The sequence below is a fragment of the Malaclemys terrapin genome, chromosome 10 (assembly GCF_027887155.1).
Source record: "Malaclemys terrapin pileata isolate rMalTer1 chromosome 10, rMalTer1.hap1, whole genome shotgun sequence".
Lineage (NCBI taxonomy): Eukaryota > Metazoa > Chordata > Testudines > Emydidae > Malaclemys > Malaclemys terrapin.
In genome coordinates this window covers 34,987,764-35,015,269 of record NC_071514.1, presented here as the reverse complement: position 1 = coordinate 35,015,269, position 27,506 = coordinate 34,987,764, and the positions used below count along the sequence as shown (strand labels likewise).

The window sequence follows — 27,506 nt, the reverse complement described above, 5'->3', positions numbered from 1 at the left end:
TCTTTACAAACCTCTGTGGTACAACTCCTCCTCCTCACCAAACCAAATTGCTTAAAGAGCCTGATTTTGATATCTGGTCCTTATCAAATGGAAGAAGATAGCACCAACTGAAGCAACTGAAAGTTCTACAAAAAGTTTGTCCTTAACTGATATTTGCAATAAGATATATGTACAGGGGAGGTACAGTTGAGCATGTTTTCTTACAACCTACTTGCTGTAACACATGATTTTCAGTAATCTACTCAAAGCATTAAACAAGTCAGCAGCCTAGGCTTATAAAAAACAACAAATGGTATGACTTTGGGAAGTCTTTATTTTCTCACTTTGTGCATAATAGTAACTCAGTTTCTTAATTAGCATAATACAAATGAATCAAGGGAGCAGCAACCACACTATGCCCATTCAAATCAAGCTCAACCTCTGCTCCCATGAGTTCTAGTCTGTCCTGTGATACATCCAAGAGAAGAAAAATTACCATCATCATTAGAAGTAGTTATGAATGCACAAGAAAAACAAACAAACAACCTTTCTCCCTATCACTGCCATAGGGTAGCAGAGGTATAACAAAAGCTGGGATGCTTATTTTGCAAGGCAAAAGTAAGTGACTTTGCATCACTCGGTTTTGCTTTGGAAACCACCAGACTGAATGAGGAAATAAGTGAAATTAGTGGCATGGAACCTATAGACAGAATTAAGCTGACTACAGTTGGGGTACAGATCAAAACCATAGCCAGGAAATTTGATTTATATGCATGTTAAAGGTTGTAGGGATGGAGCTATTTAGGTCAGTATCTGTTATATGTGTCCATGATACCACCATATGGAGATGAGAAGGGGACTTAACTTCATGGTCTTTGCTAGGCTTAGTAAGCAAATGCCTGGAAACCTCATATCCATCCATACAGTGAAGACAGATTATAGATTCCAGAAATATTAAGCATCAGAGCCAAAATTATAGATCATTGTACTAGTTAGTACCCAGTTTCCAGCTCTGTAACAATCCCTTAGTTTGGGGTTTGGTATCTAGTCAGTTACATTCAGAATTTGAGAAAGTTACTAATCAGTACATTTAAACATCTCAAAACAGACAATGCAATACATAAAAACAAAGAACAACAGAAAAATTGTAGTACAAAGCTACAGAAAATGTATATTTCCCCCTCACACAGTAGAGTGGGAGTCAAGGAATTTTATCATTATTCATTAGGACAGCTCTATCGTAAAATAAATAAGAGTCTTCCTCTCCGAGCCACCTTACAAGAATATTTGGATAGATAGCTTTGTATGATTTTACTTTACTAGTATTATTTCTCACACCTGTTTTGATACCTTGATTTTTAGACAGAAAAATATTCTAACTGATTAAATATCTGTAGGGTTTTAAGTCTTTATTCATGCATTGAGAGAACTTTTTGTTGGAACATCAGGGCACCTGAAAGTCTCTCTCCATTGCTTTTGATACAACATTCCTAGTAAGTTTCATACCCGTTAGTTTACAAAAGTGTCATCTTGTGCTATTTTAAGGCCGAAAAGCCTATTTTGTTCCATTCTAAGACCAATAAAATAGATTTTATGCTTTCTTTAAAGGTGCTTTTATAATCATGCAAATTCAGTCATCTTGATATTTACAGAAAGTATTTTGAGAAGTAAAAACCACTTAATTGAAATGTAAAATGGTAAACAATTGCAAGTGATACAATAAAGGAATCCACTTATACAAAAACATTTCACCAGAGACAAGTAATAAATAAAACAAAGCACTTGGAAAAAGTCCACTGAAAGCAGGCACAAGGTTGTTTGTATCCATTTGGGCTAAATTTATTAACAAAATGACCCCATCTAAAAAGTTTGCTCTCTCTTGAGATAGGCAAACCAAATGTATATGAATTGCAGATGACTATATAATGTATTTGTAATGTGTCCATTTGGAGTGATTGCAACATTAGTGATATGAGGAAACTTTAGTCAATATCCTGTACTCTGCGACAGATCTCTGCTGTGTAGTCCGAACACTTAGCATTACCTCCCAAATCTTTTGTTAGGACCTGAGAGAGAAAAAAAATAGACATTTTAATTAAAAAAAATGTAATCTGACTATTGCCGCTTCTAAATTAATTTTACATTCTGAACAGAGTATGCAGTACTATGTATGCAAGGGAACAATGTTAACTGTCCAAGGTTCTCTGTAATACAACAATTTTAATAGAAATGAGCTTGCCAATTGCAGCATGGACAGAAGGCAAATTCAAACAGCGGGTTTTCATCATAATAGTAGGTTATCACATGTTAAGACTTTAGCATCATAATTTTGCTGGATAGCCATCTGTCTTGGATGGTTTAAACACAACAAATTCTGCACCTTGGCAGGGGGTTAGACTAGATGACCTTTGCCATTCCTTCTAACGCTATGGCTCTATGATTAGTGTGATTGGGTCTCAGACTATGCTTGGTTCTTGCCTGAGCCCCATAGACTGTGCTTGGTGCTACAGCTCTGCCTGACTGCAAGCCAGAGCCCAGACTGCTTGTGGCCCTGCCCTGCTTGAAGGCTGGGGCCCATTGAGTACCATTAATTCCCCCCTTTCCTTGTTTGAGAGTTCTCTAGCAGGCCAGACTGCATGGAGGTGTGGCCTCCCTCAGAGGTGGATTTGGAGGGAGGGCCATGCCAGCTTACAAGGAGCAAGATCTTTAATTGGGGAGGGGAAGAATGCAAAAAGTTAAATGATGGGAAAAGGTGCTGAATAGGTATAATGGTGGGATAATGTGGCAAATGTGGGATAATGGCATTGCCTGGCCTGTAGTGGGGTGGTCACCCCGCTCCTGCCTGAAGAGGATAAAGCAGCCCTGGAAAGGCTGCAGTGGGGAAAGATAGGCTGATTGGAAAAGCAGCCACAGCTGTGGTCAGCTTAATCAGGGCCCAGCTGGCCCTTAAGAGGGCTGTGGGCCAGATGAAAGGGAGATACTCTCTCTAGCTTCATTGAGAGAGAAGGACCTGGCTGCCTAGGAAGTCGAGAAGGGTATTTAGGGTGGAGCAGTACTGGGGAAGAGCAGAGGGAGCTCCAGCCTAGCAAAGCCCCAGGCGGCAGGCCGAGTTAAGGGCCCACAAAAAAGGGTACTAGGGCTGCAGAGAGGCAGCCCAGAGCTAGGCAGAGGCAGCTGGTCCAATCCCCCTTGCTAATGATGAGTGGTTTGCAGACTGCAGTCTGCCCCAGGGAGCGGGGACTAGATGATGACTGGCAGTAGCCACTGAGGCAAGGTGGGTTTAGAGGGTTGGGGGTTCCCCAGAGAGGGGAGACCCAGATTGGGGGTTACTGTTGGGGCAGAACCCCTAGGCAAAAGGCACCAGGTCCGGGAAGGACACGGGGTCCAGCAGCAAGTGAGACATCAGCTGGCAGAGGGCACTCCAGAGCTGGAAAAGTGCTAATTCCCTGGACAACCAGCAGGAGGTGCTGTGCCAGTGAGCCGTTGCTCCACCACAGACCCCTTTGGTAAGGCATGATAATGGGGCAATTTGCACAATAGAGATTAATGGTCTCAGACATATACTGCAAGATCCTAAAAAAGTGTGTATGGCGGGACCTGCAGGCATAAGAGAGGACAATTTATAATTTTAGGGTATTGTCATTTTTCAATGCACTGCACAATTTTTAAATGAAAGCAGAGTTCTCTCCATTGTGAGCATATATATCCATCACATAGTGAGCCATTAGCAAATTAATGCTTGTTCTATCAACCATTGTGTTGCTGATCTACAGATAAAGGACTTCGACTCCAGACAGTAGATCTGGTGCTTTTCAGAAGCATTTCATATTTTATTTACAATTTAAATAGGATTTTTAAGTGTCTCCTATGTACAGTTTGGCCGCCACCACAAATAGGCTTATAAAATGAACATCTTTTCATTTTATCTTGTTCAATATTTGCATAAAAATCCACCTATGATGAATTACAAAGCACACTCCCGTGCTCCTGGACCAAAGAAATTTCACCAGTGTGGCTAAGTAATGTTCCTTTTTTTAAGCACAATCTTTAGAATCCACCCACCTGCATTTTAAAAAGATGAAAGCCAAGATGGCAGTGAAGAGAGTTGGTAAGGTTCAACTTCTGGAAACATGAATTCAAGTTTTACTCAAGTTACAAGTGAAAATCAATTTGGTGGTCTCCAAATCTTAGACACTAACTGCATAAGAGAAGCCACGCACACAATTGAGTAAAATCTAGCTTGTGTGTCAAATTCTGGCCTCATTTAAACCCATGTAATCCTACCAAGTCAATGAGGTTGCAGGGAAGAAGTTTAGAAACGACTTGAGTCCGGAATGGGAACAAAGGTGGTATAGGTCATGAATGAAATGCTTTGGGAAAGTTGTGTGATGAAGCCTATACAAGACATACAGACAACACTAGATTCATCCAGAGATAGGAAAATGGATTCCTTCACCTTCTTGAGCACCAAATATACACACAGAAATAATTTGTATTTTATAATTTAGATTCCCTGGGGCCCAACTAAAGCCAACTCGTCCGTTGTGCATACAGGGGCCAGGCCCAATCTCAGCTCTAGGACTTCATAAGCAGAGTCTGTCCCAACATGAGGGTGGAGACACACTGCACCTTTTCAGGGAGTGCAAGTGCTTTTTTCAGAGAGCTGAATCTACAAGTCCCCCAGCGTTTCCCAAGGCAGTGAGCCTCTGCATCCTCCTCATAATCCGTAGTTTAGGCTTTGGTGTTCTATATTAATTATTGTAGAGATAGGAAAAGCGATACGGTCAATAGTTTGTCTGTAAACCCTGAGAATACCTTTCTAGCTTTAATTGTATCAAAACATGCAGTCTCGATTTTTGTGGCATATTCATGCAGTCCCATATGACGCAGCATCATTACAGCACTCAGAAGAAGGGCAGTTGGATTTGCTAAGTCTTTTCCTGCAATGTCTGGTGCTGTTCCATGAACCTACAGATAAAAGTGAAATTAGCTGTATTATGAAGTCAATATATCAAGCGTTTAGTGTCTGTTTTGTTGTCTAAAGTAATTTAGACAATTGAAAAATTAATGAGTTAATATTGTAAGTTATTTCAAATTTAATTCTTTTGAACAAAGCGTATTCATCCAATCAGTATACAAAACCATAATAGTTTAAGGTGGGGAGGAGAGAGTTTCAAAGACAAAGAAAGAGGAATTAGGTGTACAATTCCCATTTGCTTGCACTGGGAACCGCACATCTAACTCCTTTGTAGTTCTCAAAATCTTTCCCCTACAAATCCAGAGGACATGGATATCCTAAAAGGTGATGTCCCTGACAACTAAAAATTATTCAAGATCCTTTCTAAAATAGGTGAATAAATATTACGATGCCTGTAAAACTACTGTATTTGAAATCTTGGTTTAAAACACTGTACTGACTTATTTCCTTGATTGTTAAAAGCCAATCGAAATAACTAATCATTTTAAAATAACATTTCTTTTTATGCAGAATTTAAGTAAACTTCACAATTAAAGCAGTCAGACATTTTGCAGAGAATGTATTTCTGTAATGGCTACAGGATATCCTTTAGTTTAGGTTTCTAGGCAAAGTTAGTTAATAAAATTTCCTCTTGCAAAAACGATCTTACAGATTCAAAGATTGCAATTCCATTGGCTCCAATGTTCCCACTTGGTGTTACTCCAAGGCCTCCAATCAATCCAGCACACAAGTCACTGGAAGAAAAAAAATCATGTAAATTACAAAGGTACAACCTCCTACCAACAAGGTATACAGAGATTTATTAATATGGACTAAACTATTAAAATAAACAAAGTTTAGCTGCCAACACAGCCAGTGGTTAATGTGTTTAACCCGGTGGCAAAAAGGATACGTAATAAGTTAGCTATACTACAGCGGCATGTTTGAAGATGAGCAGGACTACTAGACCAACAAAAACAGTTTAATGAGGAAAATGACAGGGGAACTTCAAATTCCAGGATAGAGCTTACCAAAAGGATAGGGCAAGGTGGAAAATACTACAAACCTGCATACAGCAGAAGAAAGTTGGGATAGCCAATGAAGCACAATAAAAAAAGGACCCAACCCCCCTCCATGATATCATTACAAATCTTAAAAAAAAAAAAAAAAAAAAAATCAGAAATATCAGTTGATGGGTTTCATGTAATTATCTGGAGGTCCTTCAATGTATAATCCAACATTTCCCCCAAGAAATTAGAGAAATTTCTTATAAGAGCTGCCTATTAAGAGGCCAGAACTTTGCTCACAAGAAATCTGAATTACTAACAACTATTATGCAAAACTGAAGGAAACCGGTGTTAAGTGATGCAAGATTGCTTTGCTCCTTCATTACTGAACAGCCTATATGGTCTGTGAAAAAATTAAAGAAAGCAACACAAAAATCCGGCTTTAGCGGGGTTTCCTCCAAGATCAATATGAGCAAGGACTAAGCCAACAAGTGCCCATAAAATACAATCCTTGTAGTCAAATGTTGATATTTAGAAAACTATTCAAGACCCGCTTCTATACCAATGCCTACAAGAAATCAGTCACCCAATAAGTGCTAAGCAAACAGGAAGTGGGGAATAGTCTATATAACAGTTTTTAAAATTTAAAATAAAGGGACTAGCTTTGCTTGTATCCCCTTCCTCCATCCTTCCTTTGTGACTTTAGGTATTACACACTTCAAGGTAGGGAATGTCATCCAATATCTATTTAGAGGGTAGAACATTTTGGGCACTTTCAAAAAGCCTTAGGAGCAGAGAGGCAGTTTACAGGGAAGTGAGTGTGGTGGGGCCACCTACCTTTAAGAAGAAACCCTGCTTTATCAAAACTGAGCACAAATGTAAAATGTGTTAAGGAACTTTCATTAAACCTCAAATGGATGATGAAATCTATACTAGGTAAAAAGTACATAAGCAACAATGTTGAGGAGAATCAAACTAGGATGCCAGCTAAACCTCAGGAAAGTAAGCGGAGCTATCAGGCAGAACTTTCAATAGCAACTACAGAGAAAACACTACCAGCTGTTAAAGCATGTAGTATTAGTTTGAGCTCTATATTTTGTTCAACCAGAAGGTGATTAGGGAATACAGTAGCAAAGGAAGAATGGTGTGCTTCTAGGTACCTAAAGGAGAGCTGCTTGTTGAGCTAAGTGGTCTTTTCCCTACTATCTGTACAGAATGTGAAAGATGGATTCTACAATGAATTAGTTCACAATGGTTTTTACACCAGCTTTACTCAACTGCAACAGCCAAAAGCCACTTCGTCATTGCAGGGGGACGCCAAGAGCCACAAAAAGAATTTAACCTATTTAAAATGCAAAAATGCCTGTAACAAACATATTGTAAATTAAGGAATTCATTCCTACACAGCTAAATCAAAATTACAGTTAGAGCAGTACTAAGATCCATGGAGGGAACCTTAGTTAACACCTCATACCAATTCTGAGAAATCTGGCTACTGGCACCTGTGTGGGTATTTCTGTTCTCCCTGAGGCAACTGCCACCCCACAATCAAGACATCATGGCCCAGAACCACAACGGTATATAGGCTTCTGACTTCCATTGATTTCAATGGAAGTTAGGAGCCTAAACACCTGTTTGAATCTGGGCCCAGGAGATTCCTTTCTTAGCCCTTAGAAGAGAACCAATACAAAGCTATGAAGCCACATGCAACTCAAATAGCAACAGTCTGAGAAATCACTGCAGTCCTAGGAGTTTATTTAAATGTATTTTACACACACACGTTTTTAAAATAATTTTCATTTATTTATCTTCTCTAATGATTGGTAAGGAGTTTAAATCCTCCATTCAGTGTTTTTCACTTTATTGTATGTCAGTTGTTGTCTAAAAAATCTGTAGTTCTGAAGTGTATACACATGTGAGTACATATTCCAAGCACATCTGGAAGTAAGTTATTCTGTAGTAAACCTCTCTCTTTTCCAAGGCTTTGGGGGCGTGAGAGTGCACTGGGGGCTGTGACAGGAGTGGGTTCCCTCCCTCTCTACCACCTTCCTAGTTTTGGGGTGACTGCAGTTATTTGTTTGTATTAGGATCACATATATTAAAAACACATTCTAACACCCAGAACCGCAGAGAGGTACTTTTTTAAAGTTTGGCCTGAATCAAAATAAGACAAACATTTTAAGATTTCCTGGATGATACAAGAGAAGCAAGGACCAAATTCTTAAAAAGTTATATGCACACACATTTAAGACTTCAGATTAAAGACACCAGTTTTTGCTAGGTGATAAGAACAGCATCAAATTCAATGAAGTAAGTGTTTTATGGCAAATAGGTCTGGCAGTTGATTTCACAAGTCAAATTAATTGTTTTGATGGCAGAGTATTAGTGTCAATATTCCTCAACAATGAAGTTGTCTGAGAAAAACAGTAACTGAAGGTACCTTAGTAAGTATTTATACAGATGTTCATTTCACATACATCCTTCCATTTTATATTTGAATCACATTTATACCGTATATGGACAAACACCATCACTTCTGATGCCATGAAGCACAGCCTCATCATACAGCTCCCTCGATACTAAGTTATTCTGTGTTGGTTCTCAATTGCAGCTTTTCTTTTTATGATATTGAGAATCTGAAAGGGTTATGTTTTAACGTTCTGGATGCTGTAAACAGACACCCACTTGCCTAACATTTAATCTGAATGGTAATCTTGAAAGTGATGGTATTTTAAGGGTTAAATTATAACCAGCTCACTTCTGCTTACCTCAAGATGTCACCGTACAGGTTTGGCATAACAAGCACATCAAATTGTGATGGATCCTGTACCATCTAGGAAGAAAATTGTTTTAATTTTAAGGTCATGTATTGTAACTATAAAAAGCTGGATATAATGGATTAGATACTCACATTCAGACACACAGTATCAAGGTACATTTCATTAAATTTAATATCTTTATAGTTTTCTGCAGCTTCCCGGCATTTTCTCAGAAAAAGCCCATCAGACATTCGCCTGCAATTAGACAAAGAGAAGAATGTTATAGAGCACGGCTGAGTAAACAAGTTTTAAAAAGCAACTGCATCAAGGTAAGTATGGATGTACCTCTGGAAACAAGGAATAAGTAGAAAAATATAGGCCAGGTTCTCACTGGGGATACACTGTGAAACCCAAAGGTGGCTTTTCACCTCCTTGTTTGTGGGATCAGCCAAGAGCTGGTTCAACTGTTGAGCAAATTAGGGCAGTTTCTAATTTGGGCTGGCCTGTAATGGCCCCATAGGGGGCTGGAAATAGCCAGAGAAATAGGTTTGACCGTGGCCCACTCCTGCACCCAACACTATCCCTATGTGGGAGGGCAGGTGCACATATGAAAAGGACGGTGCAGAGTTGGCTCCGCCAGCCTTACACCGCTTGGGGATTCTCCCTCGCAGGGGGGGAAATTCCCAGCTGCCTGGTTAAAGCAGCTATAAGGCTGTTTTATGTCATGACTCAAACCAGAGTCACCAGAAGCCAAGATCTGGCCCTAAAAGTCTAATTTAGCAATAGATCAAAAAATTACTTCACATGTTAACTTTTCTGATTTCATTGCATTAGAAACATTCTTACAATTTACCATATGTTCAGAGCAAAGTCTTTGTCCTCATCTTTGAGGGTTTGGAAGCAAAGGCTTGTTTTGTTTTGATATAGACATCAAACTTCTCAAAAATGTTTACTATACAGAATGAGAGCTAGGTTGTCAAAACAGACACCTCAATGAGTTAAACTGCACTTGTCAGTTGCATTAAAGGACGGAAGTGAGACTGACAGTAAACCAGAAATTAGATCGGGAAAAGTACATCCTCCCAACAAGCACATTTTTCACTATGTAAGTGTTTTTTGGTCAGAACACTTTAATATCCACCTCTGGTATGCACTACTAAAGCAAACAAAGTGACACTTTTGTAATTAAAGCCTGAGTATAAAAAAAATAAGCAAAGAAGTGTTATGCAATTCCACACGTATTGTGGCTTATTGTGGAGTGCTTTGAAATCCTTGGGTGAAAGTCACTGTCTACTGTAGCAGTGCCACTATACCCCACATGCTTCCTACAGAAGGGGTTTCTCCATTGTTGTAGGCAACGTAGCTAGGTTGAACTAATTTTTAAGTGTAGACCAGGCCTATATGTGCAAGTTTCACTTTTAGTGTTTTTATTCTTAAGTTTAATAGTAAATAGGTAAGAGCACAGAGATAAGGAGCATACAGTACTAACTTGTCAGTGATTTGAGTATGTAACTAATGTAGTCCCATCACCACTGGGTCAAATTTTCCCCATGTTGCTTATGTTTTTTCCACCCACTAGCATTAATGGGTGTTACACATCTGAGGGAGATTTCACAAGTTACTTTGCATCTTTAAAAGCTCAAAATCCATAGTTTTTTAAATCCATTCATAAGAGTTTGTTACTTTATGATGTCAACATACATAATGTTTGCTTTGTGCACTGCAGTAACATGGCTTCTATGATTGTTTCTGGCATACTCGAAAGCAAATTCAGCAATACGTTTGCTTGCTTCTTCTGTGATGAGTTTGATACTCTGTACAACACCATCAACAATCTGAAAAACAGACAGTCATCACAAGTAAAAACTTAAGCTGATTTATAAAGCAGGAGCTGATAGTGTAGAGATTTGGAACAGCAGCATATAATTCTGATGGGCAACTATCTGCAGAGCACACTACACAAGGTATTTCACATTAAAAATAAATTCCGAATCAGAAGAGTTAATTTAAAAAAAAAAAAAAAAAAAAAGACTTCCTAATTTTGCCATACAAGGTTGCAAAATTTGCAGAGGAAAGAAAACCCTGCCAGAAAATTAACTGTTTCCCAATAACATACCAAGTGCTCAATTCCACTGTATTCTCCTTCTGTGTTCTCTCGAATTGTGACAATATTTACATCTGTGTAAGGGGTTTTGTATCCTTCAATTGAGACACAGGGACGAACATTTGCATAAAGGTCAAAGGTTTTACGCAGCAGCAGATTCATCGAAGGGTGCCCAGCAGCTATTGGCGTTTTTAAAGGTCCTATAATACACAACAGGAATGAGTGAGATAGAAAAGCACCAATCTAGAGTTTAAATTCACTACAACTGTTATAACTATAAAGGGAAGGGTAATAGCTGTCCTGTGTACAGTACTATAAATCCCTCCTGGCCAGAGACTCCAAAATCCTTTTCCCTGTAAAGGGTTAAGAAGCTCAGGTAACCTGGCTGGCATCTGACCTAAAGGACCAATAAGGGGACAAGATACTTTCAAATCTTGGGGGGGGGGGGGGGGGGGGAAGGCTGTTGTTTGTGTTCTTTGTTTTGGGACGGTGTTCTTTCTCGGGACTGAGAGGGACCAGACATCAATCCAGGTTCTCCACATCTTTCTAAGCAAGTCTCTCCTATTTCAAACTTGTAAGTAAATAGCCAGGCAAGGCGTGTTAGTTTTCCTTTGTTTTTCTCAACTTGTAAATGTACCTTTTACCAGAGTGTTTATCTTTGTTTGCTGTACTTTGAACCTGAGACTAGAGGGGAGTCCTCTGAGCTCTTTAAGTTTGATTACCCTGTAAGGTTATTTCCATACTGATTTTACAGAGATGATTTTTACCTTTTTCTTTAATTAAAAACCTTCTTTTTAAGAACCTGATTGATTTTTCCTTGTTTTAGATCCAAAGGGGTTTTGGATCTTGATTCACCAGGAGTTGGTGGGAGGAAGGAGGGGGGATGGTTAATTTCTCCCTGTTGTAGATCCCAGGGGGGGGGTTGGAACTGATTCACCAGGAGTTGGTGGGAGGAAGGAGGGGAATGGTTAATTTCCCCTTGTTTTAAGATCCAAGGGGTTTTGGATTTGTTTTCACCAGGGATTTGGTGAAGGTTTTTCAAGGCTTCCCAGGGAGGGAATCCATTGAAATGGTGGCAGCCGAACCAGAGCTAAGCTGGTAGTTAAGCTTAGAAGTTTTTCATGCAGGCCCCTACATTTGTACCCTAAAGTTCAAAGTGGGGATCTCAGTCCTGACATGGTGGCAGAGGTGGGATTATTTTAAACCCAAAAGCCAGTGAGATTTTTTTTTTCTCCTTCTAGCTGCTTGGAAAGCCGAGCTGGAAGTAGATAGATGCATATCTTATCTCTCCTTGCCTGAAGGCAGAGGTGTTAAGTTTTTTTTAACAGGTCCTTGGTTAAGAGAAGTGTTCAAATGAGCAAACAAAGCTAAAGGGAATTTACAAGCTGAATTGTTTTTTTTTTTTTTTTTTTTCTTTTTACATCCTCGGGAGTAGCTAGTTAGAAAGTTTCTGTTAACTCAGCAGCAGCCAGAGCTGAGAGCTTCCCAGTTTCAGACAACTGCAGAGGGGGTTACCCAGCACAAGAAAACAGGAAAATAACTACCAAAGAAGTAGCTAACAAAATAGAACTGGCCAAACTAGAAGCAGAAGAAAATGAAAGAAAACATCAGAGACTGCTTCAATTAACAAAACTCGAGACAGAGCAAAGAGAAAGAGAAGAAAAAGCCAAAGAGGAGGCCCACAAGAGAGAGATGGAGCTGAAAAAAAAAAAGATGGAGCTGAAAGAAAAAAAGATGGAGGAGAAAGAAAAAGAAAGAAAGCATAAACTGGAAGTAGCAAAGGCTAAGCAGGATGCACCAGCCAATGCTAACAACCCCCCTCCAGGTACCACTTCCCATCCCAGAAGATTCCCCACCTACAAGGCAGGCGATGATACTGAGGCCTTCTTAGAAAATTTTGAAAGGGCCTGCCTTGGATACAGCATCGCTACAGACCAGTACATGGTAGAGCTGAGGCCGCAGCTCAGTGGACCCTTAGCAGAGGTGGCGGCTGAAATGCCTAAGGAACACATGAACAGTTATGAACTTTTTAAAAACAAGGCCAGAATCAGAATGGGGATAACACCCGAGCATGCCCGTCGGCAGTTCAGAGCCCTAAAGTGGAAACCCGATGTGTCATTTACCCGTCATGCCTACCACATTGACAAAAATTGTGATGCCTGGGTATCAGGAGCAAATGTTCAATCTCTGGAAGATCTACTTTCCCTAGTAAAAATGAAGCAGTTTTTAGAGGGTGTTCCTGAGGAAATAGAAAGGTACATCCTAGATAGGAAGCCCAAAACTGTAACTGAGGCGGGGGAGATTGGAGCCCAATGGGTGGAGGTGGCAGAAAAGAAAAAAACTAGTAGCAGTTGGTGCGAATATCAGAAGGGGCAAGCCGAAACAAAACCTTACCACCGGGGACAACCCAAGGCCCCACCCACATCCCAAGGGAAACCCCAGACGCCTTCTCACCCCATCACACCAGTCTCCACCAACCAACATCGTCCCGGTGATACCTTAGCAGGGCGATGTTTTAAATGTAATGAACTGGGACATATAAAGGCTCACTGCCCCAAGAACCCCAACCGATTACAGTTCATTACACCCCAATCACACCAAAGATCCCCAAACCCAGATGCCTCTCTCATACCCTCGGAGCGAAGGGAAACCTTGAGAGTGGGCGGAAAGAAGGTTACCGCTTGGAGGGACACTGGGGCTCAAGTGTCAACTATCCACCAATCCCTAGTGGACCCCAAACTCATCAACCCAGAGGCTACAGTGACAATTCAACCCTTCGTGTCACAATCTGTAACCTTGCCTACAGCCACGTTGCATGTCCAGTACAAGGGCTGGTCAGGAATGTGGACTTTTGCAGTCTATGACAATTATCCCATTCCCATGCTGCTGGGGGAAGATTTGGCCAACCATGTGAAGGTAGCCAAGAGGGTGGGAATAGTCACCCGCAGCCAGGCTAAGCAAGCTTTCACCCCCATCCCTGTTCCTGAGCCGTCCACCAGGGCCCCGTCTGTGTTACCGGAGACCCAGACAAAGGTGGTGGAACTGGATCCTCTGCCAACAACTGCAACAGCCGTAGTGGATCCAATCCCAGAGACCCAGCCAAAGCCAGTCCCAGAACCGGAACTGGCAACGCAACCAGCACCAGAACCATTGCCAGCCCTGAGTCCAGCGCTTGCAAACCCGTCTACAACTCCAACGCCAGAGGGCACCAGCGAGCCTGAACTGGCAGAAGCAGCAGATAACCCTACCCAAGAGGCTCAGCCAGAGCCTGAGATACCACATAGTGCACCAGCGGACAGCGGTTCACAGTCAATGGAAACAGCCCCAGCACCTGCATCGCTTCCAGAGGGACCAAGCCCCAGTCCACAGTCCAAGGAGGAACTGATGTCTCCAGCATCAAGGGAACAGTTCCAGGTCGAGCAGGAAGCAGATGACAGCCTTCAGAAAGCTTGGGCGGCGGCGCGGAGCACCCCACCGCCTCTCAGCTCTTCTAACCGATCCCGGTTTGTTGTAGAACAAGGACTTTTATACAAGGAGACTCTTTATGGTGGGCACCAGGAAAACTGGCATCCTCAAAGACAGTTGGTAGTTCCCACTAAGTATCGGGTAAAGCTCTTGAGCTTAGCCCATGATCATCCCAGTGGCCATTCTGGGGTGAACAGAACCAAGGACCGGTTGGGGAAGTCCTTCCACTGGGAGGGAATGGGCAAGGACGTTGCTAATTATGTCCGGTCTTGTGAGGTGTGCCAACGAGTGGGAAAGCCCCAAGACCAGGTTAAAGCCCCTCTCCAGCCACTACCCATAATTGAGGTCCCATTTCAGCGCGTAGCTGTGGATATTCTGGGTCCTTTCCCAAAGAAGACACCCAGAGAAAAGCAGTACGTACTGACTTTCATGGATTTTGCTACCCGATGGCCGGAAGCAGTACCCTTAAGCAACACCAGGGCTAAAAGTGTGTGCCAGGCATTAACAGACATTTTTGCCAGGGTAGGTTGGCCCTCCGACATCCTTACAGATTCGGGAACTAACTTCCTGGCAGGAACCATGAAAAACCTGTGGGAAGCTCATGGGGTGAATCACTTGGTTGCCACCCCTTACCACCATGAAACCAATGGCCTGGTAGAGAGGTTTAATGGAACTTTGGGGGCCATGATACGTAAATTTGTAAATGAACACTCCAATGATTGGGACCTCGTGTTGCAGCAGTTGCTTTTTGCCTACAGGGCTGTACCACATCCCAGTTTAGGGTTTTCACCATTTAAACTTGTGTATGGCCGTGAGGTTAAGGGGCCATTACAGTTGGTGAAGCAGCAATGGAAGGGGTTTACGCCTTCTCCAGGAACAAACATTCTAGACTTTGTAAGCAACCTACAAAACACCCTCAGACATTCTTTGGCCCTTGCTAAAGAAAACCTAAAGGATGCTCAGGAAGAGCAAAAGGCCTGGTATGATAAACATTCCAGAGAACGGTCCTTCAAGGTAGGAGACCAAGTCATGGTCTTAAAGGCGCTCCAGGCCCATAAAATGAAAGCGTCGTGGGAAGGACCATTCACGGTCCAGGAGCGCCTAGGAGCTGTTAACTATCTCATAGCCTCCCCCACCTCCAACATAAAGCCTAAGGTATACCATGTTAATTCTCTTAAGCCCTTTTATTCCAGAGAATTAAACGTTTGCCAGTTTACAGCCCAGAAAACAGATGATGCGGAGTGGCCTGAAGGTGTCTACTATGAAGGAAAAAAGGATGGTGGCGTGGAAGAGGTGAACCTCTCCACGACCCTGGGACGTCTGCAGCGACAGCAGATCAAGGAGCTGTGCACAAGCTTTGCACCAATTTTCTCAGCCACTCCAGGATGGACCGAACGGGCATACCACTCCATTGACACAGAACTCCAGGAAGAAATCACAGCCAGTGTGGAACCGAACATCCAACACTATCTGTGATTTGGGGGGCGTGTCATAACTATAAAGGGAAGGGTAATAGCTGTCCTGTGTACAGTACTATAAATCCCTCCTGGCCAGAGACTCCAAAATCCTTTTCCCTGTAAAGGGTTAAGAAGCTCAGGTAACCTGGCTGGCATCTGACCTAAAGGACCAATAAGGGGACAAGATACTTTCAAATCTTGGGGGGGGGGGGGGGGGGGGGGGGGGAAGGCTGTTGTTTGTGTTCTTTGTTTTGGGACGGTGTTCTTTCTCGGGACTGAGAGGGACCAGACATCAATCCAGGTTCTCCACATCTTTCTAAGCAAGTCTCTCCTATTTCAAACTTGTAAGTAAATAGCCAGGCAAGGCGTGTTAGTTTTCCTTTGTTTTTCTCAACTTGTAAATGTACCTTTTACCAGAGTGTTTATCTTTGTTTGCTGTACTTTGAACCTGAGACTAGAGGGGAGTCCTCTGAGCTCTTTAAGTTTGATTACCCTGTAAGGTTATTTCCATACTGATTTTACAGAGATGATTTTTACCTTTTTCTTTAATTAAAAACCTTCTTTTTAAGAACCTGATTGATTTTTCCTTGTTTTAGATCCAAAGGGGTTTTGGATCTTGATTCACCAGGAGTTGGTGGGAGGAAGGAGGGGGGATGGTTAATTTCTCCCTGTTGTAGATCCCGGGGGGGGTTGGAACTGATTCACCAGGAGTTGGTGGGAGGAAGGAGGGGAATGGTTAATTTCCCCTTGTTTTAAGATCCAAGGGGTTTTGGATTTGTTTTCACCAGGGATTTGGTGAAGGTTTTTCAAGGCTTCCCAGGGAGGGAATCCATTGAAATGGTGGCAGCCGAACCAGAGCTAAGCTGGTAGTTAAGCTTAGAAGTTTTTCATGCAGGCCCCTACATTTGTACCCTAAAGTTCAAAGTGGGGATCTCAGTCCTGACAACAACCATCAGAGATAGATCTAGGCACAGTCTCATGGGAGACCTGGGTTCCCTTGTTAGGGTCTTGTGTTGACTGAAGCTGAAAGGCTGAAGAACTCTCCCTCTAGACCAGGGGTTGGCAACGTTTGGCATGCAGCTCGCCAGGGTAAGCACCCCGACGGGCCGGGCCAGTTTATTTACCTGCTGACGCGGCAGGTTCGGCCGATCACAGCCCCCACTAGCCACGGTTCGCCATCCTGGGCCAATGGGGGTGGCGGGAAGCCGCGGCCAGCACATCGCTCGCCCGTGCCGCTTCTCGCCGCCCCCATTGGCCCGGGACGGCGAACCGCGGCCAGTGGGGGCCGTGATCGGCCAAACCTGCTGCGTCAGCAGGTAAATAAACTGGCCCGGCTCGCCAGGGTGCTTACCCTGGCAAGCCACGTGCCAAACATTGCCGATCCCTGCTCTAGACCATTAAAGAGTGAAGTGATTCTGCTGTTTAAGAGCCAATTTGGGATCCCTCTAGTCATGTTGAGTAGCAATTAACACCACTAGCATTCTCATTAAATTCAATAGGACTATTTGGGGAGTAAGGGATTACTCAATGAGAACAACAGGAATCACATTCTGGCTATGAAGTATGCCAGCAGCAGGGGAACTGGTTTGTGCTGTTTTAGATATGGGCGCCAGTTCAGGGTTCTATTAATACTAATATTCCCATCTCTAATAGTTCTCCTAGTGCACCCATGAAAAGTCTGACACTAAAGACTGAAGAGGTGAGTAAAGTAACACCTGTTAGTGGACCAACGTCTGTTGGTGAGAGACAAGCTTTCGAGCCCCCACAGAGCTCTGACTGACAATATGTGGCATGCACCTTCATTTGGGCTTTCACAAAATGTCACCCTGTGAGGGGGGATACCCTCACTGAGACTAAAAGCATTAACTAAAGAGAGCTTAATTAATGCACCTGAAGGGTAGGTCAGGTTCAATTAAAGATGAGTCCCAGATGGAAAAGAGCTGGATGGTTACTATAAAGAGGAAGCCCAGAACAGAAGAGGGCTACAGGAAGAAAAGGGACGAAGGTAGAAATCCCTCTTGGAGGTATAGAGAGGTCTGCTGGGCCAGGGAAGAACTTCAGGGCAGTAGAGGGAAGAGGAGACCTGGGAGAGAGAAGGTCTTGGGATCCTCTCCTAAGAAGATCTGGCAAAGGACAACGAGAAACATGGTGGAGCAACTCTGATAAAAGGGCAGGGTCTAGATTTCCTGGAACAGAGCCCTGGGAGGCATTTAACTGGGGAATGGAGTACAGGGAAAACTGAATAAAAAGGTCGAGCTTGAAGAGGGCTAAAGTTGGCTTACATTTATTTTTTCAGTTGAGATTTGTTGGGGGACTCCAAGCAAGGGACCCCAACGAGCCATGGCCCTTAAAAAAAAAAAAAAAAGGTGCACCTTGCGAGGTCATGGAGCTTAGGGAGATGGAAAAGTTGTGGCACCTGAAACAAATACAGGCCAAAGGGCCCAGGAAGGGGCTGTTGACGGGTTGAGGTAGAAAGAAACCCAGGGAGATGGCAGGGGGTAGGTCAGAATTCACAGACCTTGCCTGCTCACTAAACAGTCCCTGAGCTGGAACCCAAAGGTGCACGAGGGCCTGGGTTCCCCTGCCAGCTGCAGGGAAGGTGGTATGAAACCCCTTTATAAAGGAATATGGACTTTTGAAACCCTGGGATGAGTGTAAGGACCTCAGGGCCCAGGTTGGGGGGAGAAAGACCTGATTTAAGGAAACTGGACTTTCGTTTGTTGGACTGTTACTCTGGAAGGGGGACTATAAGTGACCTGGTCAGAGGACTAAGTCATGAGAAGTGGCAGACCACTAGAGTTGGAGCAGCTGTTGGCACTAGAGGAAAAAAGTCTGGTACACTATGCCCAGTCACGAAGGGTAATGCCACCTGTGAGTCAACCCTTCAACACACCCCAATTGCTATATTCATTCACTGAAATGCAATGCCATTTATGAAATGGTGTGGGTGGGTCTCACACAGGGAAACTTAGAGGATACTTACCTACACATTGGCAGATTCTGGCTAGGAATGTTAACTCATTAAATGAGAAAGCTGTACTAAAAGTTGAAATAAAGGTCATGCTTTGAAGTTTCAAATGACCGCTGTCATGCATTCTATTATGGTGTAGAGTACTTTGTCTTTTACATTGCCGCATACTTCCAAGAACACCGTCCCCACAGTACAAGCAACAGTTGCTTTTAATAGCTCAACATTAACCCCTGCAGTACCTTTCAGTCCCATCTTGTTTTTATCCATGGATTCTTTGGCATCTGAAGGAATCATCCACTTTCCTCCTGGTCCCAGGATAGCTGTAATATTTCTCTCTTCCCACTGAATAGGAGCCTAAACACATTTGTTCCACGTTATCATCTGTATTAGGAATTTTGTAAGTGTGTGCGCACATATATATATATTTTTTTTACAAGGAATGCTGAAGGGATTTTACTCAGACCTCCCAAAGTAATTTATCTCGGAGCTGACAAGCATGGGCTAACTCTTTAAAGGAGAGTCCCAATGTAACTAACTACTGAAGGCACTATGAGATGCCTATAATAATATTTTTCCAAACTTATATCATCAGAACTACTTTCACCATGCTATCTACACTTTCAGCTTGTGTTTTCAGTATGGTGATCTCTCTCATTTTGTATTTCTTGAAAATATCTAACATGAATTTAAAAAGACTTTTAAAATTAAACTTAGGAACTTTTTATGATCTTGTTTAATTACTAACAGACAGGAACAGATTTGACTGTGCTGCATGTCTAAATAGAATGCTGTGAATGTTTCAGTCAGTCCCATTCATCAGTACTGTCTTAATTTTCATTTACCTAGGGAATCTCTCTGTTATGAAAGGTTGCCACAGGTTATTTTTTTTCAGGAAGGAGTGTAAAGGAAAGATACAATTATGCTGTCATAGATAAACAATGTAACTGTATGCTATGCTCATTAAACAACCACCACCTTTCAAACTGAACAAATTAGAGAATTTCCAGTAAATGTTAACATGCTTTTTTAATCTTGAATCAGTTGATTTCCTATCAGGAGTAATCCAAACTAGACATACCCTTTCCATCTCTCTCAGGTGTTATATAAAAATTTATCACTGTTGTATTTAAGTCTATTCTCTGCCTCTCAAAACTGAGCTATATATGAGCTCTTTAATATGAAATTATACCCCATATAATCAAGAGTAGTTAATCTAAGCCTTTTCCACTGTTGGATATCTTGTAGTGGGAAGTAGAATTTTAAGGATAAACTCCTTTTTGGTACCAATGGTGGGGAACCATGTTAACTTACCAAGGTTATTTCAGAAGAGGTACATTTTGATTTTGTATGCATCTTCTCTCAAATTCTGAGTAAGTGACATAGTACATATGCAAAGAAATCTTTTGACATGTTAGGTTTCCATATTGTGAAGGTAAATAGGTTTAAAGTAGGGCTGTCAAGCGATTAAAAAAATTAATCTCAATCGCACTGTTAAACAATAATAGAATACCATTTATTTAAATATTTTTGGATGTTTTCTACATTTTCAAATATATTGATTTCAATTACAACACAGAATACAAAGTGTACAGTGCTCACTATTTTTAATTACAAATATTTGCAATGTAAAAAACAAAAGAAATCATATTTTTCAACTCACCTAATACAAGTACTGTAGTGCAATTTCTTTATCACGAACTTACAAATGTAAAATTATGTACAAAAAAATCCTGCATTCAAAAACAAAATTAAGTCCAATCAGTCCTACTTCTTGTTCAGCCAATTGCTCAAACAAGTTTGTTTACATTTGCAGAAGAAAATGCTGCCTGCTTCTTGTTTATAATATCACCTGAAAGTGAGAACAGGTATTTGCATGGTACTGTTGTAGCTAGTGTTGCAAGATAGTTACATGCCATATGCTCTAAAGATTCATATGTGCCTTCATGCTTCAACCACCATTTCAGGTGACATGCGTCCATGTTGATGACAGGTTCTGCTTGATAACCATCCAAAGCATTGTTGACCAACGCATGTTCATTTTCATCATCATCATCATCACCGAGATGCCACCAGCAGAAGGCTTTGGTGGTTTGGGTTCTGTAGTTTCCGCATCAGAGTGCTGCTCTTTTAAGACTTCTGAAAGCATGCTCCACACCTCATCCCTCTCAGATTTTGGAAGGCACTTCAGATTCTTAAATCTTGGGTTGAGTGCTGTAGCTATCTTTAGAAATTTCACATTGGTATCTTCTTTGCATTTTGTCAAATTTGCAGTGAAAGTGTTCTTAAAATGAACATGTGCTGGGTCATCATCTGAGACTGCTATAACATGAAATATATGGCAGAATGTGGGTAAATCAGAGCAGGAGACATACAATACTCCCTCAAGGAGTTCAGTCACAAATTTAATTAACACACTTTTTTTAACAAGCATGGAAGCATGTCCTCTGGAATGATGGCCAAAGCATGAAGAGGCATATGATTCTTTAGTGCATCTGGCACATAAATATCTTGCGACACCAGCTACAACAGTGCCACGCGACTGCCTGTTCTCACTTTCAGATGACATTGTAATTAAGAAGTGGGAGCATTATCTCTTGTAAATGTAAACAAATTTATTTCTCTTAGCGACTGACTGAACAAGAAGTAGGACTGAATGGACTTGTAGGCTCTGAAGTTTTACATTGTTTTGTTTTTGAATGCAGTTATGTAACCAAAAAAATCTATATTTGAAAGTTGCATTGTCATGATAAAGAGATTGCACTACAGTACCTGTATGAGGTGAATTGAAAAAACTATTTATTTTTTATCATTTTTACAGTGCAAGTATTTGTAATAAAAATAATATACGTGAGCACTGTACACTTTGTATTCTGTGTTGTAACTGAAATAGATATATTTGAAAATTTTAGATGTATTTCTACATACGTACTATATTTCAGTTGGTATTCTATTGTTTAACAGTGCGATTAATCGCGATTAATTTTTTTGAGTTAATTGGGTGAGTTAACTGCAATTAATCGACAACCCTAGTTTTAAGCAATAGTGGATTAATTTCAGATACATTGCTAAGAACAAGCCAATGTTTTTAACGTACGCTTTTCTTTTATTTGTATCCACAAATCAAAGTGGACAAAAGAACACCTTTCTATCAGTTGCTACATATTTACTCAATTAGATAATTATTTCACATGAAATACTGTAGTTTATATTTCTAAGAATTAAAAACCACAGTATTTGCTGTGAGCTTCCCATTCCTTTACCAAGAGGTACAGGTCCCATCTTGATACTGCAACCCTAACCACTCTGTTATGTTATATATGAAACTTCAGTATTTTCTCTCTTTTTGGCTAGAGATACAACCCAGACACTTGACAATTTGGTGAAAAATTCCAAAGTGGAACCCCCACAAACTTAAACAGGAGTCACAAATAAAATCCCGGTACATGATATGGTAAGTTGAAGTAGTTTTCAACTCACTTCAAGTTGTAATATACATGACTAACAAGGCAAATGAACTGCTTACTTTAGCAGCATCAAAAATCTTCATAACAGCAGCAGAAATCTCCGGTCCTATTCCATCTCCTGGGATTAAAGTTACTGTCTGTACCTATGCAAGAAGTCAGAGAGTACACCTAAGGAACATTGCATTCATCAGAGCATTTACATGTGTTTTGGTGAAAATCAAGCTAGTTGCTAGAACAGAGAACAATCACCCAATTGCCAAAGTCACTTTAAAGATGGCACTGCACTAAAGAGGAGTGCAAGCAGGAAGTCTGTTTTCCAAACAGCTTACATAGTGTTCCAAATAATCCACTTGGTGCCTCAGTCTTTCTGAAATACAAAGGTGGCTAACCTAATTGAAAAGCAGCCTTCTTATTCACACTCCTCCCCAGTACAATACAGGTATTTTATTTCTTCCTGGCACTTTGTACAGGAGATAGCATTGTCCAGTTATGTCATGTATACTAGGACCTATCCTACACTACAACAGGCTCCAGTCATGCTAACCTATTCCTAAGGAACATTTTGTTTGAAGGTTATTTTCTTAATTTTGTGAAGTCCAACATTGATTTTAAAAAAAAGCTTCACTTATTTAGCTCTCTTAAGTGATCTCCTTTCTAGAACTTATTTTTCGCAAAATGAAGTTATTTTTCCACCATAACTTCTGCTGAGTTTCCCCAGCACTTTGTTTCTGATGTCATCCCTGAAGCAGAGGGAACTGACTGCACAGCTTGGACTCATCAGGTATCTAGGGCAGCAAATGATCAAACTTGGTTTAAAGATCTAAGGACTGCTACTCCAGGTTTACTTTTACCATTCATTTTGAATCTTAGAAATAGGCATTTAATTTTCAGACCACCTTCATAGGAGTCTTTTACTATCAATAAAAGCAGCACCAGATGCAATGTCATCTGAAAAAGCCCTGATTAGGATCAACTGTGAATACACAAAAGGTGTTTCACAATTGGCCCCACAAAATACAAAATATACATTGAAATGCTGAGTACCTGCATTTCTTTTGAATGAAACAGTCATTGAGGTTATAAAGAAAAGAGAAAGTGGAGATTCAGAGAAAAGAAACAAACTAATGGGGATGTGAGGACTGCTATTTATAAGGCTCATCAGTTATGTTAAATACACAATTATTTGAATGTCTTCAAGAATTGCAATGTCCTCTGACAGTTAGGTTGCCTGCTTGGCTGTTACGCTTGTGTTTTCTTTCTCCCCCATTGATATAACTGGTTACATAGCAATGTGTGGCTGTAGTACAGTCAAAAGAAGGATGTAAGATCTTGCATTAAGTCTGAAATACCAACTTTAGTGTACCTGGAGCCCGAGGTGCAACACCCATTCTTAATTCTTTCACTAATATACGAGCAATGGGCAACTTCTTGGTTTCTCTTTTTCCCAGATGTTTTATAACGCACAGTGCAGAGCTATAATGATAGCATTAAAAGCCAGAGTCTCTCCTGAAATGGACACTACCCATAAAAGAGTAGGCATTGCATTGATACATACATAAGTCAGAGCAGTTTTCAAAACCCTCTTTAAATGAGGCTTCAAGAGCATGCTTGTGTGTATTTTGTAAATACACACAAAGGGTAAGACACCCAAATATAATCAAATCACTTACAAAAACAAGCTCAAGAGAAAAATCACACAATCATATTGTAAACTAAAATGTAGCATAATAGAGGGACTTCAAAAGGGCAGACGTCTAGATATTCTAAAAGCAGCAGTTTTTAAATGTCTGTATTAATTACTGGTATAAAAGTGTTTACAGAATTCTTTAAAGACTTCATAGGTTTAGATTTGAATAAAGCTACAAGACATTTCCTAAACAGCAAGTAAGTCTACTGCTTATAGAAAAGTTTGCAAAATAAAAAGATGCTTAGAAGCTTCTCAACAACGTTGCCATTGAAGTTTCTGTAAATGTTTCAGAAGGGTTGATTTCTATCCTATTAATATGATCAAATGATGTGAATTTTCCAGGCAACTGCTAGCATTTTTCATAAGGGGTTATTCAAATTATTAGTCTAAGAATATATTATTCTTTTGAATGTGAAATTGTCAAAAGATATTGGTGTTAAAGTTAATTAACAGAAATCCAGCATGGCATAAGAGCATATGGCCATTGTACTTACAGCTTATCTTTAAAAGTGTGTGGAAAGGTAATGTAGCAACCCTATCTTATTCAGTAAGTTGTCCAGTATTTTTATTGAGAAACTTCTCAAAAGAAAAAAAAAAATACTATTATACTCACAGCACTACTAAAACATCTGGTCACCTGTTTTTGGTTTTTGAAAACTCCTAGCAACCGAGATACCTGTAAAAACAAAAATATTTTAGTGTGTGAACAGAAAGCAAGACAATATTAATTTATAACACTGCAGCAGGTTTGCATTTTATAGTACACTTATTTCAGTTCACATTTTATACTAGGAATATATTTGCCAACATTAGTTGTCATACTTTTAGTATGTAAATATTTTCTTCAGATGACCAAAACTTTCAGTCTGAAAACATTTTCATTATTTTCTCTTGTATTTTCAAGTTTTAAATGTACACTCTGCTACCAACAAATATTTCTTCCATTCTTTATGAATTTTGACAATGAGCTTGTAATATATTGACCGAATGTTAGGAAAAAGAGTAAATTCCACCACAAACACTATGTGGATTTCAAAATTTAAAATAAGAGAACCTTAGAGCCTCCATTAAATATTTGTCCTTGTGTTCAAAAAATTGTGAGAAAGAAATGTTTTATTATAGGAACAAAAATTTGTAGCGTCACAGTCCACGAAAGCCATGGAAATGAAGGGAACACACTCAGATATATTACACATTAGACCCAAAGATGCAATAATTTTAGTTATATGAATAAGGATTGACTAATGTTTGTATATGTATATGATTAGAAAGGATATTGTAATGAATGCTGTAGAAACGGTAATTACAGCTAAGATTCATTCTGACCTGTAACGGAACATGAAATGTACAATGTAATACAGCAAGCAAGTGCTGCATATCATAACAAGCTGCACACTTGAGAGAGAAGCAGGCACAATAGAAAAGGTGAACAGGCTTAGGTACATAAACACCTGGGTTTTTTCATGGCATAGTTCTTGCCTGTGATACCAAAGGATAACTCTGGAGACAAGTGAAAATTATAGACGGGACTGTATTATAGACAGATAATGTAGTATAGTGGTTGGAGCAAGGGACTGGAAATCAGACCTGTTTACTAGAAGTTATGAGCTTGATAGAGGATTCACATAGTGAAATTCTATAGCCTGTGTTATGTAGGGCCTTTGACTAGATGATCAGATTGCGCTGTTATGGCCTTAATTATGTTTCAATGAACTAGAACTGTTTTTGTCCAAATTAGTAAAAATTTAACACATGACACAAAGAGGTTGAATTTTTCAATGATTCGGCCTATGTTATGTTGAATGCAGGTATGATAGTAAAAGTTTGTCTGCTGGAAAATACTAAAAAGTATTGTTCACTATGTTGAGGACAGTAAGTGGATGCTATTAAATATAGGCAGGCCATCTTTCAAGCAGATCAGAGGAATTTTTTTCTTGTTTATACAACCAATTGACCATGTCTGTGGAATAGCTTCCAGAATAACTAAAATTTTCAAAAAACAAAGTGTTGGTGGACACAAGTGCAGAGGACTGCAAGTTAGAATATAAATACAAAGTATTAACAAGCTTGTTTTTTCCAGACTCCAGAATGAAAGAGATAACATTAGTTCATTGTGAAAGTGGTCCTATCACTAGAATCCATTTTTAGTTTAACTCTAAAACGTTAAATAAAAGGAGTATATGGGAGCAAGTTGTTAGTAGCCTATTCAAAAATACAAGTAGCAATAAATGCCTTCAAAAATGCACATTACTGAACTTCAGGAAAAGTTAATTATCTCCTGTTTTACTGCTAAAATATGAGGCACAGCAGAGTAAGATGAACTCTATTTACATTGCTACTAGTTTGAAGAATAAGGATTTTACTGCTCTGTTACCTGCAAACACCAATGTATGCAAATTTACAAGAATCAGAATAGCTAAAGTATCAGCTGAAGATTCCCCATATACTAGCAGTGCAATTTTCCTAGGTACAGCAGCCCTAGAAACATTTAACCTTGGCAAGAACCAAGTGTGTGTCCATGGACAACACTGCCATGCCTCAGAAGCCCCACACTGTCCAAGTGTAGCAGCCTCTCAGAAAACCACTGACTAATGGATACAAACAGTACAGAATAGGACCTTGGCCTGTAGTGGAATGGGAATGGGAAATACTAATGTCAGTACCAACTTGAGAACAAATGGATTTATTAGAGCATAAGCTTTCGTGGGGACTACAGCCCACTTCTTCGGATGCATATAGAGTGGACTGTAGTCCACGAAAGCTTATGCTCTAATAAATTTGTTAGTCTCTAAGGTGCCACAAGTACTCCTGTTCTTTTTGCGGATACAGACTAACACGGCTGCTACTCTGAAACTTGAGAACAAATGTCTTTTACAAATATAAGTACTGTAAGATACAATCAGGAGGCGAAAGGAAAGCAAGTCCAGCTCAATAAGCAGGTAAGAATGTTCTTCCCAGTGCTAAAATAATTATGAAATAAAATATCCATCTTTTTATTGTAAAGATCTGCAGTTGCAGGGAAGCAAGTAGCGGGGGTGGCTGTCTGGCTCCCTCTGTCTTCAGGGAGACGCGTTACAGGACAGGATGGAAAGGTCACCACCGTCCTAGTTCCCTCCACCCAGAGAGGCGGCGAGGGGATTCAAGGGCACTAAACAGGCTCTGCTTAGATGAACTAAGGGCAGCGGCGTTTGACCCCTCAGAACCGTGCACCCCCACTGAGAGTCTGGCCCGTTTCTCTCTCCCACCCGCCAGGCCTGCGGCTTCCCAGCTCCCTGCACCGGGGAGTCAAGGGCACTAGCAGGCCTGGGGCCCCGTTCCCCCAACCGCGGAGATTTGGGGACAGCGGGCCGAGGAGTAGCGCAGCGCGGGCACTGGGCCGCGCTCCCCGATATCCGGACAAAGTCCCCCGCGCCCGGCAGCAGCCAGGGGAGCATCGGGACGCTGTAGGGCCGGGGTCACTCCCCCACCCCCCGGGATCACGGCCCCCATGGGGGCGAGGGGCCAGATCCCCCGGCAAGGGCAAGCACGGGGAACCCGCTTACCGTGGGCATCCATGCGGTGGCGGCCATGGCGACTCCTGCTCCGTTCTCCGGCTGCGCTGACAGACCCGGCCCCTCTCCGCTCGCTCTCGCTGCTCGGGGGCCGGAACCGGCACG

General features: G+C 41.1%; 1 protein-coding gene across 2 annotated transcripts; it reads right to left on the bottom strand.

Moving 5' to 3' along the window:
• Positions 1-295: 295 nt before the first annotated feature.
• On the bottom strand, positions 296-27,506 carry IDH3A (isocitrate dehydrogenase (NAD(+)) 3 catalytic subunit alpha). 2 transcript variants are annotated; one of them, XM_054041589.1, is made up of 11 exons: positions 27,393-27,506; positions 24,488-24,526; positions 22,223-22,306; positions 18,939-19,053; positions 10,819-11,006; positions 10,404-10,537; positions 8,855-8,957; positions 8,712-8,776; positions 5,607-5,691; positions 4,795-4,947; positions 296-2,045 (listed from the first exon to the last, which is right to left on the bottom strand). In XM_054041589.1, exons 1-11 carry the CDS (start codon positions 27,417-27,419, stop codon positions 1,962-1,964), a joined length of 1,077 nt encoding a protein of 358 aa, XP_053897564.1. In that variant the 5' UTR covers positions 27,420-27,506; the 3' UTR covers positions 296-1,961. The 2 variants fall into 2 exon arrangements, with proteins under 2 accessions (XP_053897564.1, XP_053897563.1); XM_054041588.1 differs by having other exon boundaries at positions 24,464-24,526; positions 27,393-27,505.